Source organism: Arvicola amphibius, chromosome 4 (assembly GCF_903992535.2).
Source record: "Arvicola amphibius chromosome 4, mArvAmp1.2, whole genome shotgun sequence".
In the NCBI taxonomy this organism is placed as follows: domain Eukaryota; kingdom Metazoa; phylum Chordata; class Mammalia; order Rodentia; family Cricetidae; genus Arvicola; species Arvicola amphibius.
Window position 1 is genome coordinate 30,742,651 of NC_052050.1, and position 19,484 is coordinate 30,762,134.

Consider the following 19,484-nt stretch of genomic DNA (forward strand, 5'->3'; position numbering starts at 1 on the left):
GGTTATTTGTCTTTTGCTTATAGACATGTAGTGATTCTCTTGGTTACTAATCCTTTATTAATTTTTATATTATAAAACTACTGTCTCAGACTTGTGTCCTGTCTTTTCTAGTCTATAATAAAATAGAAAGGAGCTCTTAATTTTCATGGAAACTTACTGTCTTACTTTTCTATTACTGTGCTAAAACACTATGACCAAGGCCACTTTATAGAAGAAAAAATTTATTTGAGGCTTACAGCGTGAGAGTTTTGGAGTCCGTGACCATCATAGTAGGCGTCATGGCAGCAGACAGACAGGAATGGCGCTGGAGCAGTAGCTGAAAGCTTGCAGGTTGATCTACAAGTATCAGAGAGAAAGCTAACTTGGAATGTCCTAAACTTTTGAAGCCTAATGCCTGCCCCCAGTGACAATGCTGTATGTACCTCCTAGTCCTTCCCAAACAGTTCACAAACTGAGGACTAACCATTCAAATATGTGAGTTTATGGGGCCATTCTTATTCAGACCACCACACTTATGATTGTTCCCCTCTGTGTCTTTTTAAAGGTCCTTCAATCTCCAAAGATACAAAGACATTTATTTGTATTTGCTTCTAGAAGTTGTAAAGTTTTGATACTTCTATAATTGGTTTTGTAGCACTACACAAGATGGAGAACATTCTTATTCTTCCATTATTCCACATGAATAATACTGCCTGATTCTTCACTTAAAAATCTCATTTGATAACTCACCTGGATGTCATTTCTACCTGATTCTAAGGTTCCATTTGGGTGTGACTCTCTATTCTCTTTCACTGGTCTACATTTTACTTCTGAAGATAACAGTTTGTTGATTACTGTGTCTTTTATGATAGTCTGATCATGCTGTCTACTTATTTTTATCCAAAAGTATGTTGGCTACATGGCCCTCTTATTACATATTCTGCATACTGCTTATACATACTACCAAAAAATGATTGCAAATTTTTACTATAATATCATTAAAAATGTAGATTAAATCTATCTATCTATCTATCTATCTATCTATCATCTATCTACTATCATCTATCTATCTATCTATCTATCTATCTATCTATCTATCTATCTATCATCCCAATTGCAGTTTCTCCTCCCTTCTGTCCTCCCATCCTTCCTAATCCGATCCTCTTCTATTCTGTTCAGAGAGTAGTAGGCCTTCCATGGATATCAACAAAGCATGGCATATCAAGTTGTGGTAAGACCAAACACTTTCCCTTGTATTTAGGCTGGGCAAGGCAATCCAGTATGAGGAATATGTTCCCAAGAACCAGCCAAAGCATTAGGAACAGCCCTGTTCCCATTGTTAGGAGTCTCACAAATAGACCATGCTATACAACCATCACATCTATGTAGAGGGCATAGGTCAGTCCCATACAGACGCCCTGATTCATTTGAGTTCCTGTGAGCCAGGTTAGTTGTTTTTGTTGGTTTTCTTGTGATGCCCTCGACCTCTCTGGCTCCTACAATCCTTTTTCCTTTAGTAGGATTCCCTGGGCTCCGCCTAATGTCTGACTGTGGGTCTCTGCATCTGTTTCCATCAGTTACTGGATGAAGGCTCTCTGGTAAAACTTGGGGTAGTAACCAGCCTGATTACAGGAGTGGAGAGGGCCAGTTCAGACTATGTATCCATTATTGATGTGAGATTCCCCTCTGTATGCTGTAAATATGTTTTATTGCCATTGGTTAATAAGCTGCCTTCAGCCAGTGGCTTAACAGAGTAAAGCCAGGCTGAAGGAGATATATATAGAGAGAGATTAGACGGGAGTCAAAGAGAAGCCATGTAGCTGCCACCAGAGACAGATGCCTCTGCTGGAGCCCAACCTTCAGTTCGTGATGATGCACAGATTAATGGAGATGGGTTAGTTTAGGATATAAGAGCAAGCTAGAAATATGCTTAAGCTGTTGGTCAAACAGTATTGCAAATATTATGGTTTCTGTGTGATTATTTCAGGGCTGAGCAGCTAGGAATGAACAAACAGCCTCCTCCAATACACTATTGCTAGGAGCCTTAACTAGGGTCTTCTTTGAAGATTCATGGGAGTTTCCTTTGTATCAAGTTTCTACCTGACCCGGAAAAGCCCCCTGCTTCCAATCATCTCTTTCAGTACTCTCCCCCTGCACCCACCCACTGATCTCTCAAGTTTCCATCCCCAGCCGCTCCCAGTCCAACCAGGAGATCCGTTTCCCCTTCCCAGGGAGATACATGTGTGCCCCCTTGGGCCCTCCTTGTTACCTCTCTGGGTCTGTGGATTCTAACCTATTTATCTTTTACTTTACAGTTAATATCTACTTATGGATGAGTTTGTCTTTCTGGGTATGGATTGCCTCACTCAGGATGATTTTTTTTCTAGTTTCATTCATTTGCCTTCAAATTTCATGATGCCATTGTTTTTAACAGATGAGAAATACACCAATGTGCAAATGTACCATATTTTCCTTATCTGTTCTTCAGTTGTGGGGCACCTAGGATGTTTTTAGGTTCTGGCTATTACAAATAAATCTGCTCTCAACATAGTTGAGCAAGTGTCCTTGTAGTATTATTGAACATCATTTGGGTAAACCCAAGAATGGCATTGCTGGGTCTTGAAGTTAATTGATTCTCTGTTTTCTGAGAAACCACCTTATTGATTTCCAAAGTGGCTATACAAGTTTGTATTCCCACCAGCCATGGAGGAGTGTTACCCTTGCTCCACATCCTCTGAAGAATGAACTGCCAATGGCTCTGGGCTCTGATTCTTCTGCATGGACGGGCTCTGTGGGAGCCTTCTCAGCTTGGTCGATCACCTTCCCGGACCTGGGGGGAGTTGGGAGGACCTTGGTCTTAGCATAGAGTGGGGAACCCTGATGGCTCCTTGGCCTTGAGAGGGAGGGAGGGGAGGTATGGGTGGAGGGGAGGGGAGGGAAGGGGGAGAAGGAGGGGAGGGAAGGGGGAGGAGGAGGGGAGGGAGGGGGGAGGAGGAGGGAAGGAGATGGAAATTTTTCAATATAAAAAAAAAATAAACCATGAGAAGAAAAAAAAAAAAGAATGAACTGCCATTTGTGTTTTTGATATGAGGGATCTATGAAGAAATTTGTTCATTTCTTTTAGATTTTCCAATTTTGCAGGGTATAAGTTTTAGAAGTATGACCTAATGATTTTATGGATTTCCTCAATGTCTATTGTTATGTTTCCTTTTCATTTCTGATTTTGTTAATTTGGATATTTTCTTTCTGCCTTTTAGTTAGGTTAGATAGGGGTTTGTCTATCTTGTTGACTTTTCTCAAAGAACCGTTTCATTGATTCTTTGTAGTCTTCTGTTCATTTCTACTTTCTTGATTTCAGCCCTCAGTTTGATTATTTACTGCCATCTATTCCTCTTGGATGTATTTGCTTCTTTTTGTTTTAGAGCTTTCAAGTGTGCTGTGAAGTTGCTAGTAAAAGACTTCTCCAAATTCTTTATATAAACACCTAGTGCTGTGAACTTTCCTCTTAGCACTGCTTTCATTGTATTCTGTAAGCCTGGTTGTGCTGTCTACTCATTTTCAGTGAATTCCAGGAAGTTTTTAATTTCTTTGTTTCTTCCTTGACCCAGTAGTAATTCACTTGAGAGCTGTTCAGTTTCCATGAGTTTATAGGCTTTCTGTAATTTGTATTGCTGATGAACTCAAACTTTAATCCATAGTGATCTAATAAGATACAGGGGTTTATTCCAAATTTTTTGATTCTATTAAGAATTGCTTTGTGACTGAGTATGTGGTCAGGTTTGGAGAAGATTCCATGAGGTGCTAAGAAGAAGGTATATTCTTTGGTGTTTGGGTGATACATTCTGTAGTTATAGGTAGCAACTGGGATGGCGTTTGCCTGGGGAAGGTTCACCAGGGACAGAATCCAGGAAGAGGTACCGTTCCACTGGCAGATGGGCCACTCACCTATTCTGACTTGTGTGGCCTGGGACTCAATAGTCGCCAATATTTTTATGATAACAAATGTGTCTTTAGAATTAGCAGCCGGACTCAGGTGAGGTGATTCCAATTTTGTTTGCAATATCCAGAGCATTGTTATCAGTAGCCAGATGGATAACCCTTCTCTACGTCAGGCTTGAACACTGTAGCAGCCTATCTGATCTGATGAATGCTGGATGTGATTTCACAGCGAACACATGTAATCTTCTGTCTTCTTCATGGCTGTCTCAGCAATCTGGCCAATGATACTGGCATAGTGGTTAAGCCTGTTTCTCCTGGGGGTTCTATTGTGAGAGTATTTAGGCCTCCTCTGCAGACACAGGGGCTTGGACCTTGACTGTATTTTTAAAATGACTTATGTCATTGGATCTATTTTGTGTTTCTTTCCTGTTATACTTTTTATTTTGTTTTATTCTTTATTTATTTTGGTTTTTCAAGATTGACTCTGTGCAACCCTTGCTGCCTGGCTCTCCTGGAACTCACTCTATAGACTAGGCTGGCCTCTTGAGAGCTAGGATTAAAGGCATGAGCTAACACCTTCCAATTCTCTTTCTTAAATATAAACACAATTATGTTTATGTACCTGACTAATATATTCTCTTTTAGATCTGATGATTAATTGTTTGTTTGTCAATTCATAAAACATGTTTAGTGATTTTTTATTATACATTTGTGTTCTTTTGACATATGGGAATTCTATGGAATCTCAATTTAGAAAATAGCTTCAAGAGAAGTTTTATTTTTGCTTCTCTTGCCAAGGACCAATTTAGGTGATAATTTCAGGTTATAGATTTTCATGTCACCTAAGTCATACAAGTTCAGCCCCCAAATCTCCTTCTGTTTCTCTAGCAACCATTGTTTGAACTCTACTGGGTAGGGATTTACACTTGGGAATTATTCAGGACAGACTTTTTTACTGACCAGAGCCAATGGGTAAATGGGTATCACTCATTTACCCATTGCAGTTCTGTGTGCCACATGTGTCTGAGGAAGCCCACAGTGTGGACCTCCAGGATCAGGATGCGCCTCAGAGCAATGATGCTTAGTGTCCCCACCGCTATGGCTCTCTGGCCATTACTGCTGTCCTTCATGGAATGCTTTTATTTCTCTGTTGTTACTAGTTCAACCGTACATTGGGGTGTTTGTGTGTGTGTGTGTGTGTGTGTGTGTGTGTGTGTGTGCATATATTCATCACTTTGGGCTATGCTTTCCATGAAAGGCTTTCTGTTGCCCTGTGTTAAAACAAGTTCTTTAAAAAAAATTAAGCTGAATGTAAGTCATGTAAAAATCAGTAAAAGTCATATGTAGAGTATGTCATAGAACTTAAAGTATCTGTGTGGAAATTAATCTTTAAATATTTATTCAGTTATATTCCACCTCTCCTCCAAATCAGAACCCATTTGTAGAAAGGAGACAGTAAGTAAAACTGTAGATCAGACACTACTGTTGTTAAAAGTTGAAGAAATGTAGACAGTGTTTATTTTCCGGCTTTGTCCAGGAAAGTGTTCAGGACTTGAGAAAGAGGGTCACAGTTCTTGACTGCCAATTGCGAAAATCTGAAATGGCTCGGAAAACCTTTAAGGCATCTGCTGAAAGGCTCCTTCATTTTGTAGAGGTAAGTTTCCTCTAAACCACTTGTGCATCTGTGGATTTTGTTAGACCCAGGGATCCTGAAAACAGTCCCCTGTACATACTGAGGTATAACTATATCACATTGTTTTGTTAAAAAGTCTTGTCGGACCTGAAGGCACAAGGTTGTAATCTAGCTTCTTGGGATCCTGAGGCTGGAATAGAGCAAATCCAAGACCATCTTAGGCAACTAAATGAGACCCTGTCTCAAAATAAAGTTAAGAGAAGGAGGGGTGGAAATATACTTCTGTAGTAGAATACTGACCTAGCATTTGATGTCCTAAACTCAGTCTGCAGTGCTGAGAGAAGAAAAGAAAGAGGAAGGGAAGGAGGGAGGGGGAATAAGTAGTCACAGAAAAATGTAATGGTGTTTGGTGACTACAGAAATATCTCTGTTTCAAAACAGCAATTCTAACTTGCAATCAGATTTAGAGGAAAAAATAGCTATTACATAGATTGTTAGTAATAAATATGCATGTAATAAAACATACTGTGCTTTAATACTCTCCTAAAAACCCGATATCGTGTAGGCATAGTTGGGTAACTATTCACGCTATCATGAAGTGCTAGAGTGTTGGCTTTACTTACCAGTTAGGAGTGCTTGCTACTCTTGGGAAGCCCCCCGAATTCAGTTCCTAGCAACCATGTCAGATGACTCACAACCACCTTAACTCCAGTTCCATGGAAACCAACATCCTCTTCTAGCATCTGCAGAAGTGTACACACACAGCTGTACACACACTCTAGGGAGGACACACACGCACACACAAATAAATAAAATACAAATATTTTAAATAAATAAATATCTTATAATTATTTCCAAGTAGAATTTCATTTTAATATAATTGACTCACCCACCATAATAGGATCATCTGTATACTCAATGAAGGAGGAAATTGTAAATATTGAATAATCAAGCAAAGTTTCTGGTTTTCTTTCTAAGCTCTCAAACTTACGAAATCTTCTTCACCATCTTGCTTGTCACTAGGCTGTGCAAGAAGTGCTTCTGGATAGTTCTGCTCCTTTCTCAAATCTAAGGTAAGAGTGCACTGCTGGACGCAGACACTGATTTCTTTGTGGATGATTGTGTTGAAAATACTCTCGGGTAGTTTCAGGATGCAGTGCGATTCCTACTGAACGCTTTTTAACTTTTTGGAAGGAAGTGCAGGAACATACTGTTTAGGCTCCTTCTCTTTAAAAGAAACTGCTGGAAGCATTTAGACAGCCATTGTAACTTCGTAATCTAAGATTGCAGATTCACACATCCTGTCTGTGTATGGGTAAGCTGCTGGTGGCAGACGCACCGCCGAAGACAGTCTCAGCCTGGCAGATGCGTTACGTCAAATAGAATTTTGCAAAACATATTTCCACAATCAACTTCTTTCATTTTCATCATTCGGTAGATATAAATAAAAGAAGCATGTTTGTAGACTACACCTTGATTTGTTATTATCCACAGCATGCTGCTGTCTTTAGGATTCCTCATTGCTGCTACAACACACACATAAGGCTTGTCTGTCTTAGACTTTGGTACACGGTGAAGGGCGTCAACTGCAGAAAGATGCCTGCCGGCCTATGTTGAAAGTGCTGGTTTCTTCATGACTGCCATAGCTCATACTGCATCCATCTCCACCAGTACCCCTTCCAGAAACACAAGCTACTATCATTGAGAAAACAGCAGTTCAATAGGGGAAATAAGAGCCACACACATGGCTTCTGCCTGTAATACCAGTACTGGGGAGGCCGAGACAAGAGAATTTGTGTTGAATTCAAGACCAGCTAGCATGGTTACAGTGAGACCTTCTCTTTAAACAAAAAAAAAAAAAAAAGAAAGAAAGAAAGAAAGAGGGGAAAATAATGTCTATAGTTGCTGGCTTTTGCATTCATTTTAATGTTTCATTTCTTATTATGAAAGAATCAGACATTTTTGTTGTTAACCGTACTGCTTACAGTATAATTGTGTGAATTCTATGGCTATTTTTTGGTAAGGATTTTAAAAATGCTCAGGAGCCATATCTCTATTTTACATGTTAAGTGTGCCCCAGCTCCTCAGTCTCATTTTGACCTTTACTAATTCAAATTTTTAATATTAAATACCAAGTTTAAAAATAATTAGTTAAGAGCCAAAAGCGAGTCCTTACCGTAAAGCACTTCTTAGGAGGAAAAGGGGCACTTTAAAAGCTGCAGAATTGGTGTTATGACTTGGAAGCTAAACACTACTGCAATCCTGGGCTCCCGTCTTAATATACCACATCTTCTTTGTGGGTATTGGCCTTGGCCCCTTAACACAGAGTAAAGCCTATGTGTTTGAATTGGGGATTTCTTAAGTTCATCCTTGTGAGTTAATGCCGTCATGTTTAAAAAGATGGGTTGTAAATACTGGGTTTTTTTTCCAAACTAGAGTTGTCTGTCTTCTTTTTTTGAGGAAAACGTTGCATTCTAAATTATGTCATAATGCATTTATTTCAGATGACACTTTAGTTGAACTCTGGAACACAAAACAAAAAGTAACAAATATGGAAAAGAGATTTACAAGGGCAAAGGGGGGCTATCAGAGTGGGAGGGAAATAGGATCGTGGAGCATAGCCAGAATGCACTACATATTGGTATATAAGTATGATATTATCAATGAACAAAATTTATTAATAAAAAATATAATCAAATGTCATAGTAAAATATGTAAAGCCTTTAGGCTGTTCTGTAATTAGGAAAAACAAATGGGAGGATTTAATAGATAATTTCTTAAATAAATATATATGTATTGATTTATAATTAATATTACTATTAAGAATAGAAAACATCTCTTTATTAAACTAAGGTTTATATGTGTAGTCTAAATTTGTGCAAAATGGAACAAAAAGACCCAACAGATCGTTTAAGACGCAGGCTTGCCTTCATTTACTTCCTCCTTATGTATAAAGTCAAAGGACTTCTTACAATATGCCTACTAATACATAATAAACAAATGAAAACAGAGATACTAGTCTCTGTGATTCAGAGCTTGTATGGCTCTATGGATATAACGTTGCCAGAATTAGAAATATTTTCGTACAAACACAATGGAGATGAATTCAGGTTTAGCAAAGATGCACTGATGTCACGTGTTGTACAGTGTGCTCAAGGCCATCCCATTGCCCACACAGTAACAGAAGAGCTGTGATGGCATCGCAGACTCCGCTCCCCCCGCTGCTGGGAAGGAATGGACGCAGCGTCCCAGCAGCCCTGCTCCTGGAGTCCAAGGAGCTCGTGAGAGCTGTTCGTGCCGTACTTGATGTAGACTGTGAGTCGGCTTCTTCTTGTTTCTTTTTTTGCACTTTTTTGATAATTTGTTAAACAAAGCAGGAAAAAAAACTCAATTCTGATAGTATAATTTCATGAAACATATTTGTCTACAGTAAAATTGATACTATTCATTAAAACATTAACATGCTGATTATGGAAAAGAATATTGACTTCATTTAAAGATGACATCTAACTGAAAAGAGCTAAATAATACATGTCTTTACTTCTATTTTCTTCCAAAATATCTTTGACATTAGAAAATAAGTATCAAAATAAATCATGCTAGAATCCTGAAGGATGATCCAGTGCTGAGTAAGAGTTTAAAAATATGCGGCAGGTGTTGTAATATTGAATGAGGTTGCGTGAGGCCTGGTGGTGCAAGGCCGTTCCACGAGCACCCGAGACGAGGCAGGCCTCCTGAAGCAGCAGATGCTGAGCAACACTGAAAGAAATAGAAAGCACTGAGGAGACAGCCAGTCATGGTGTCTTCCAACATGAGTCTTGGCTCTTGGGAGCTGGAGGCAAGATTTCTTTGATTTTGAGGCTAGCCTAGGTTACATAATGATTGTTAACACAGCCAAGGTTAAGTATTGAGGGCCTTTATCACAAGACCAAACTAAAGAAAAACAAAATACAAAAAACTTACTGAAATAGTGAGCTAAATTAAACCATGAGAGAAGAAAAAAAAAAAAAAACCACCAACCGGGCTGACCAAATACAGACTCTGGGGCAGTGAGCAGGGTAATTAATGAAAAGGCTGTGGAGAGACTGAACCAGATCCCTGCTCTTCAGAGCTGCCGCCGTGTGGGAACCGTGTGGTCAGCACTAGGAGAGACTCAACCAGATCCCTGCTCTTCAGAGCTGCCGCCTCAGGCATCGCCTCCTAAGTGAGGGCTGAGAGAAGCCGCCGTGTGGGAACCGTGTGGTCAGCACTAGGGATCTTTCAAGTCAACACTGTGGTTTCAAGAGAAGCAGACCCGTTTCTAAGTAACTCCCCACATCCAGCACAGAGTCCTCGGGGAACACCTAAATGACTGGACACTTCTTCCTTTCCCTCATTGTGTCCCCAGGCACTCTGCCTCTTCATGAGAATTTCAGCTTTTAATAACTGTTTTCAGCATACCATTTATTTTCCTGCAATGAAAATTATAGGTGATTCTTCTAACTCTAACATTTATAAAAATCAATAATAACATGTCAGTACTATAAAATAGAAAAAAGTAAGAGGAATGTGATTCATGGCAGAATGATCTCAATAGCTGAATTCTCTCCAACAGCACTAGACGATGTAAATTATAATGCTGTTATCTGCACACAGAGTCCCTACAAAAGTGAGAGCCATGAGGGTAGTTTAACAGCCTCCTTCCGTTCTCAGTTCAAGTAGCACAAGGTCACAGGCATCTCTAACACGATTGTCTGAAATGGTGAACAGCTCCTGGCAAAATTCTGAACAAAGGAAAATGCAATGCTTTATTAATTTACTCAGTACTTCCAAGCCTGGAAAAGCAAGGACATATTTAAACTATACAAATGTTTTTGTGTTTATCTAAAAACAGAATCATATTCCAGGATCAAGTAGCTTAAAATTTTTAAGCAACATAAATTTCTTATTGGACATTTGAACATCATATGAGACAGAATAATTCCTTTATGTTAGACTGGGATGGGGTGGGACATCCTTCCTCTCAATACCAAAGTGTGCCCCAATACTGCTCCTAAGTAATGCCTTGTTCTGCCCCATAGATGCTCTGGTGGCACCATGCTTCAGCTGAGACCCTGATCCTTAGCAGCACACAATCACCTAGTAACCGTCTGTAGGTGCACAGAGCTGTAATAGAGACATTTTATACAAAGAGAGAAAATGGTCACCAGGTAAATGAAGATAATATAATATTCAGAACACAATTACATTTTTAAATAAAGTGAATTATTATATTTAAAGATATATCCATTATACAAGAATGATTTGCTATTAAAGAAACAAAATCTGAAGAGGATTTTGTTTATTCCTGAAAAAAATATTAAATAACCTTTCCTATTATGTGAATATTATGAAGATTTTAAAAAGCACTACTCATACTAGATATCCTAGAATAAATTTTGCTTTTAATTTAATTTTCTTAAGTTTAGAGGCTCTGTATTATGCACTAAATATTTACTAATAACAATGCCCATTTAACAGAGATGTTAAGTACTGAAGTACGGGATGAGAATTTCAAACCTTGATATACATACCACTTCACTCCATCTACGTCCCTGCCGTCTGAAACACACTGCTGCACTCTCCTTTCCAGTGTGAAGAAGCGGGCTGGCCCACCGGCCTGTGGCCACACCATCAATTAGCAGTAAAGCAGGAATTTGTAAACAGCTATGACTCATTTCAGAGGGTGTGCTACTCTTGCACTTCAAACTGGAGTTCTGGTTAGTTGAGGGTTCCAGATAGCTGATTATTGCAGTGGTTCTCAACCTCCCTAATGCTGCGACCCTTTAACAAAGTTCCTCATGATGTGTTGACCCCCCCCCCCCGACCAAAAAATTACTTCATTGTTACTTCATGACTGTAACTCTGTTACTGTTATGAATTGTAATATGAATATCTGACATGCAGGATATTTGATACCGAACTCTCAGAGGCACTGAGACCCCCAGGTTGAGAACCACTGCTGTAGAGGCACTGAGACCCCCCAGGTTGAGAACCCCTGCTGTAGAGGCGCTGAGACCCCCAGGTTGAGAACCCCTGCTGTAGAGGCGCTGAGACCCCCAGGTTGAGAACCCCTGCTGTAGAGGCGCTGCTCTAAGGCCGTATTAGCAAGCAGTGTGACTGCATTTTAACCCACACTTCACAGCTCTAGATACACAGACACAAAAGGTACAGTGAAGAAGGAATGATGAAATGGGACTTTATACAGAATGCTAATGTTATCAACGACTATCCTATTAATCATTGCTCCATAATAAGTCATCCCAAAGTTTGATGACCAAAACATTTTAGTATTGTGCCGTTTAGTCCTGTACAGTAGCTAGGTTCGGCTGGACAGTTCTTAGTAGGGAATTCAGACATGGTTATAGTTAACTCCTAACATTTCAGTCATTTGATGTTTCTAGTTGGCTGGACATCTAAATGTCAACTCCAGTACCTGTTTTTTATACCCTCTCCAGCACGGGGGCCTTGGTGGTTAAATATACATGATGCACAAAGCTCCCACACAGATGGTCAGATGAGCAAGAGGGAAACTGTGCCTCCTTCTAGGGCTGAGCCTCAGAAGCTGCACGCTGTTAACCTCTACCGTGTTCTCTACATGCGTGCAGATGATTCTAAAGATTGGGTAGGCAGATGTTAGCTTCGTGGTCACCTTGGAAGGATATAATTTTCAACATTAGAGTATGTCATATATAACTGAGTTAGTCATGATGGCTACATACCGTCATCTCTGTGGCAGTTAATATGTAGCACTTAGAACAGCATGTGGTCTTTGTTTCTGTCCCTTCCCTTAATGTTTCCCCTGCTATCTGTGTTGCCCCAGCATTCCACTGTCCGTCCTCGTCCCTTCTCCTAACCTTCTCTAAGTCAGGAACCAAATGCATCAAGGTGGATGGGTGATCGATGGTAGGAAGGATGGACAGAGAGACAGGTGAACAGATAGGGAGGGGTGCAAATGAGTAATCAGAGGGAAAGAGATCATTTCCTCCTAATTGTCAAAACATTTAGTTGTGGGTATAATTCTGCCTAGTAAGTAGCATTGCTTGGCTTGAACTAACATTCATAGACCCTTTGGTAACTTTTGACCTAACAGATTCATTATTGAAGATTGGAAGCCATCCCTCTAAAATACTGTCTGTTCACTTTATACGATGAGTGTGTGTTTAAATTTTTATGTAATCTGATGCATTTTAAAAATGGAGCTATATGTCATGAAAACATAATAATTCATTATATGGAGGATTTCTCTGTGCGTTCTAGGAAGGACTAACGCCAGTCACTTCTGATAAATATGTGTAGCTCAGAATTCTGTGTATTAAACATTTTTATGATTAGGTGGGAACAGTGGAGGGAAGCACCTGCACGGACATGGCCCACTGGACGTTGCTGCCATTAATTTTAATTACCTCACTAACGTTAACCATTATCTCTGTCAAACATGATTATTCAAAGAAAATATTTGAAATTCAGCAGAACTTCTTTGGAAGAGAACAGAAAACTGACGCATGCACTTTTTATCTTTTGTGAGATTATACGTGCTTTGATGTTTTAAACCAGAAAACAGTTCTACACTGACTGCTTATTTAAAGTATAGCTGTTAATGTTGGCATGTTTTGTCAGTGTTTTTCAACTTTATAGGCATAGCTCTTTAGGTTTAATGAGTCTTTCTTTTTCTGTAAGCAGTGATCTTTTTCATGTATATAATAGGAAACAGAAAATTACTAGAGTGAGGTAGCTCAGTCAGCTAAAACCCCAACCTCATTCTTTTGCTTTACTTATCTGTGCATTTCAAGCTATAATGTGAAATAGTCACTTGGACAATTGCCTCTACTTTCTTTTAATATGAATACACTCCAGGATGTTATACTAAAGTTTTTCCTCAAAAATATGTAGGATAAGCTCTCTTGTACCTAACAGCTTAAAAACAAGCTCAGAGGACTATAACAAGTCTTTCTCTGTCCCTCCAGCCAGCTCCCAAATAATACCATGGAGACTTCTTATTAATTATGAAAGCTAGGTCTACTATAGCTTAGGCTTGTTCTTAACTAGCTCTTATAACTTAAATAACCCGTTTATATTAATCTATATTCTATCATGTGACGTTACCTATCTTCCATCTTGCACCTCCTGTTTCCTCTGTGTCTTTGCTCCTAGCTTCCTCCTCTTCATCCTTTCTCTCTCCAAAAATCCCACCTATACCTCCTGCCTAGCTATTTCCCATTCAGCTTTTGTTACACCAATCAGAGCCATACATTTTCACACAGTGTACAAATAGCCCACAATGAAAGATAATCCTGAACCCATTCTGGATTCCCTATTTTTCTGAACTCTGATGAAATCCCCCTTCTAAAAATGTCAAATAATTGCATTTTGCATCCATTTTTAGACTATTCATGAAACCTAAGCTAGGATCTCCATATGTAGAATTCCAGGGAGCACGTATGCTTTCTACACTGTAAGCATGGCCATCCCATCCTCATCAGAGTTCCTGTGGAGACAGATGTCAAGACGTATGTGAGTCCACATGGACTGGAGCTCTGCAGAGTCTCTGAGCTTCCTTAGAGGTGCTCCAGGGAGCACAGTGGCTGTTCATCCTCTCTCTGGACAGATGACTTAGCCCTCAGCTCTGCTGCCTCATATCAAAACTAGAGGATGCAGTGGGGTTCATGGAAAGTGCTCCATTGAGCTGAACCTAAAGATGGTCCAAGTTTGGCTAATGCTACTGCTAAGGTGACTGCTAGGTTACATGGTAATTACATACAGCAAGCAATTGAAATTCCCTTTCTGTCTGGTAAGTATTTGGTTGTTGTCTGAAGCTTCATTCAGTGTGAATCCATTTGGAAAGGTGGTCGATGGGAGCTCTTCTGAATATAAAGCTTTTAACAATATGTATGATCACCATGGGGAACTGTAGGGACGTGTTTTCATCAGAACCTTATCTTTCTACTGTCTATTGGTAACCATGACAACCTTTGGTCTGTTCTACTGTATTTAGTAAAACAGTATAGAGGGAACAGAGACATCTTCAGTGGAACCCTGGAAACGCTCTCCCAATCTCCATCATATCTGCATGGCCAATATCACTGTGTAATCACCGTGTGAATTAACTGCTGCTTCATTTTTGATTGACATATAGATTGACAGAATGAATTATCATGAAGCAAAAGCAAGAACACCCAGTTCTGACTTAAAATAGCTTTAAAACTTCCTGCCTTTAAGATTCTCAAAGAAATTAAAAAATAGGTTGTAAAAACATCCTTTCAATAGTCAAAAGCCAGAAGTAGAAATATGTAACATACTTACATACTTTTCTCATTCAAGCTCTTATAAACAGGTATGAATGCATGGTTATGTAAAGGCCACTGCATTAAAACAAGAAAATATAGAGGTCAAGACTTAGGAGAGCTTAGAATTAAGATTGTAGTTGTGGTAAAATCTTCCAGTTCTGCCCGCACGTTTAAACTGGCATTTACAATTGAGTGTACGCTTTAAAAGACTGAAAGAGAGATGTGTCTACACAAGAAAGAAGAATATATCATAGCTGGTGTCTTAAGCTTGGTGTTTCACAGAACTGAGATGCAGTTGCAGCTAAATTTTCTACACCCACAAGGACCTAAATGATGCCAGAAAAGAAAGCTCAGGGCATGGATCATTTTTTAAGGAATACATTTTTTTTCTCTCTTAAATTACTCATATATTAGGCATTTCAAAAAAAAACCCACAACAACTAGGAGCCATCTGGGCTTACCACTAATTAAAGTTGAAAGTAAACATTCCCATCAACTACAGGTGGGAATGTAATTTGGCACAGCATTCTTCAGAATACACACACACACACACACACACACACACACACACAACACACGATCTTTTTAAAGAGTCTTTGAAAAGTTTTTTTATGTTAAAAAATGTTTTAAAGTATCACATATTTTAACTCACTAATTTCAACTACTGGTATTTTTACAAAGTGAGTAATAAAAGATATATGTGTAAATATTTTGATTACAGCATTTCTTATTTTAAAAAGTGAAGGTCCAACTGTTAAAAATTGGTTGACTAATTAAGATTTACTCAGCCATCTTCCCAGAAGCACCAGCCCTGTGATGATATATCATTGTCTATGCAAACATACTCCATCGATTCTGCTGTATCATTATTTAGCAATTATTTAACTCTATTTTTAACTCACTTGTATTACAAGTATGTAAGTGTTTTGTTTGTATGTCTCTGTGCCACATGTGCGTGTAGTACCCACTGAGTTCAGAAGAGGGCACTAGAGCACCTGGAACAGGAGTCGCAGGTGTTTTTGAGTTTCCATGATGGTGCTGGGAACTGAACCCAGTCCTCTGCTAGAGCAGTAGAACTGTTAACTGTTGAGCCCAGGATTCTAACTCTTAAAAGTAGGATCTCAACTTAGTGTGTCTTCTCTTAATGCTCTGAGACAATAACTGACACCTTTATCAAGTCTCAGGGCATCCTTTCCAAGATCAAAAACCAGCCCTAAGAAGATAACTCAATTTTTTAAAAGTATGTAACACATTTAGTGTAGAAGCAACATGGAAGCTGCTTAAGCTGAGGACAAAACATCTCATGAAGTGGGGAAAGACAGTGGTGAGAAGTGGGGAAGAGACAGTGGTGTGACATCCGAAACACCTTCAGGATTCTTTGTTGAGACGCCTCCCTTCTCTGAGGTCCAAAGTTCATCCTTCGTGTCTTCTCATTCCCACCACTCAGTGCCTCACGCTTCCATCATTTTTTTTAATTTCTCCTCATAATATATTTTAATGATTAGTCTGAATCTGTCAGAGAAAAACCATGTTTCTATGGTGGAAGTCAACTATAGTGTGCAGAGTTGGCACTGTGCGATTTGCCTGCCCCAGAGTTGTCACGTGGGTTATTCACCTGCTTCTCTTGGAACTGGTCTGCTAGGCAGTGCTTTGCTGTGTGACTGTTTCAGCAGAGAGAAAAGTTAAGCTGTTTTTGCAGAGTCAGTTTCTTCTCTGGTAACTTCATTTTTCAGAATTGAGTATTTAAGACTTGATATTCATAGACAAACCATCAAGAAATGCTAAACATGAATTCCCTTGTATTATCACAAATGAAAGGTCAGTACCATATGGTTCTACTAAGAAATTGCATTGAATTCAATCTTGGACAACTTAATTCTGGTTAGCTTCAAGAAAAATAATTTCATCCTGGATTAAATTTTATTCCGAGCAAGAAGAAAAGTAAAGAGAAACATAAATCCCTTAAGAAAAAGCAATCATTTCAATTCGACAGACTCAGACCTGGGCACTAAAATAGCAACATAAAACACAGAACGCCTGAAGGATTATTCATATCTCCTTGCTGTCCAACAACCTGGATAAATGTACCAGGTAAAGATGTTAAACAAATGGTCAAACAAGCAAATATCCTAGTTCCAGAGGAGAGTAAATGTTATACACACCCAGAAACCAGCCAGGAACAGCAAGTACATGAAGATGCGACTTAATAATGGTCGACAACGTTCTTCTGAAGGAGTGGGACTGGGGGCCCACCGCAACTAGAAAACGCGATGAGAAGGGTTTTTCCAGCCCAATACAGTAGCTCTGCCAGGAACAACCGTGCAGTGTGTGGGGGACAGTAAGAACTAAGCTGTGGACCCAGCAGATATGAGCAAGCCTATGAGTACCATGAGATAAGGCTGCAGGTGTGGGCAACCGCTAGCTCGTGTAGGCTTTGAATGGCAGGCAAAGATATTCGTCTTTTATTTTAAGAGTCACAGGAAGCCATCGATGGTTTTAAGCAGTGATAAAATAATATGACCTACATTTGCAAAAGTCTTGTAGACAATTCTTACACTGAATATAAGAGTAGCAAGAATGAAGGAAACAAAAAGACTAGTTGGATATAGTGATGAGGGTAGGGATGAATGGTCACGTTGAGTAGCAAAGACTATTTTAAAGAGATACTTATGCTTCTCCATCATGTATTAGATGTTAGAAAACCTGAAATTCACTATAATATTTCAGTTTGGTATTCATGTGGCCCATAGCAATAAACACTTACCTATCACCTTGGATCTTAGACAACTACATGCCTCCCTATTGACCCATCTGTGTATCAATCAATTGACAAATTTGTGCCTTTTTCAATAGAAAAAATTCTGAGAAATTGGATGTTGGCCTATTCAGTACTATCAGACCTATAGCAGCAATCTGCCCTTTTTCTGTTGCTGCATAGGAAGTAAATATATACAGCCCTATGAGTCATACAAATCAAGAAACCATCATGTTTCTTGTATTTAATATATGCAACCCAATTTCTACTGTGAGTCAATCCCAAAGCTACCACAGATGATGGGTTTTCATAGAAGATGATTTCCAGGAACTTATCTCAGATCTATACTTTAATCCTGTATACTATCAGTAGCCTCAAGTTGTGAAGACATGGCTAGACAAGAGAGATTTCATTTCTCTCTCAAGGCAGAAACAAAGTTGTCAAGGGGATTGCAGGATGTGCAAAGTCTAGGATTTAATCAAGTAAAAAAAAAAAAAACCTATAGACCCTAGAATGAGCATGACTAAGAAACTTTAACGTGAACTGAGTTCAAAAAGAAAGAGCAAATGCAGAGACTGCTCCTAAGGCCACAGGATGCATTAGAGGATCCGTGTCGATGGCAATTGACAGGGAATAATCACTCTTCCGTGAGATGAAACACCAGTTATTTTCACAAAACTAACTTTAATCACAAAATGCCTAGAATATAATTCCTACTTCCATCTTGTAGCTAGAGAGGCTGTACATTTACAGCCAGACAGAAATGGTTTCCCACTAGGCCTGACAATGTCTCCTTTCAAACTGAAGGCAATCTGTTGAGATAATAATTGATGGTCTCCAGAATTCATATGAGGACAGAGAGTTAGCAGTTCACCTAAACAGGTTAGCAACTGTAACAGGTTTTATAATTGCTTAATATGATAAAACAGTTCAGTTTAATTCTAAAAGTTCAGCTCCTGCTTGTTCACAACAATATTAATACTATCATTACAGATATTATCTTTAAACTTGTGTCATCAATATAGAAGGTATGCTAACGTTTGCCATTTACAGTCTTACAATTTAAGCACTAGCTTTATTTCAGTACAGCCTCGTTAGGCCCTGTGAGGTAGGTGCTATTTCCAGTGGGGAAGAGAAGAGTGGAAAGCACTTTCTGAGCAGGTGTGGAGGATCTGAGTTCAAATCCCTCGTGCCCACATAAAAAGCCAAGGCATGTCTGTGTAGATTCCTATAACCCTCCTGCTGGAGGTAGGAGGGGATAGTAACAGGAGGACTTCTGGGAGCTCCTGTCTCAAGGAAGCAAGGTAGAGGATGATGGAGCAAGATGCCTTAATTCTTCCTCTGGCCTCTGCAAACAGACAGGCTTGAATGCTTTCACTCACGTGTGTATATCCCATATACACTCACACTCACATACACTCACACATCACAAAAATATGAAAATATTAAGGCCCAGATAATTCACTTCAGTCGCAAGCTTAGAAGGAAGTGTTTCAAGTCTAGGATACCTGGTAAGCCCTTTGAGTGTAATAAGAGTATAGCTGACAGAGTATGTCACAACTGAATTGGCAAGGTTTTTGTTTGTTTTATGGTTGTTGTTGTTGTGGAGGTTGTTTTTGTTTTGTTTTGATTTTCATTTTTAGAACTATATAAAATCATATGGTCTCAAAATCAATGGCAGCCAAGAGCCGGAGAATATTATGAGCTGTCTCTCTGTCTCTCTGTAGACTTAGCTTTCTGACCCCAGAGAAGGGATATCATCTTTGTAAGGTCAGCTTGAGGATTTAGGGGTGTGGCATGAAATTGCTCTTGAAAATGTCAAGCAGGTTGCGTTGTAGAGAGGTTTCTAAATTAAAGTCAATGAACAAAATAG

At 39.3% G+C, this 19,484-nt stretch overlaps 1 protein-coding gene across 4 annotated transcripts in view; it reads left to right on the top strand.

The window, feature by feature from the left end:
- The window catches only part of Stxbp4 (syntaxin binding protein 4), a 155,353-nt gene that overhangs the window by 87,469 nt on the left and 48,400 nt on the right, over window positions 1-19,484 (top strand). For all 4 annotated transcript variants that reach the window (XM_038325747.1, XM_038325749.1, XM_038325750.1 and 1 more), the window contains 3 exons: window positions 5,456-5,572; window positions 6,575-6,624; window positions 8,730-8,866. In XM_038325747.1, the coding sequence (XP_038181675.1) occupies window positions 5,456-5,572; window positions 6,575-6,624; window positions 8,730-8,866 (304 nt within the window). The remainder of the gene's footprint in view (window positions 1-5,455; window positions 5,573-6,574; window positions 6,625-8,729; window positions 8,867-19,484) is intronic.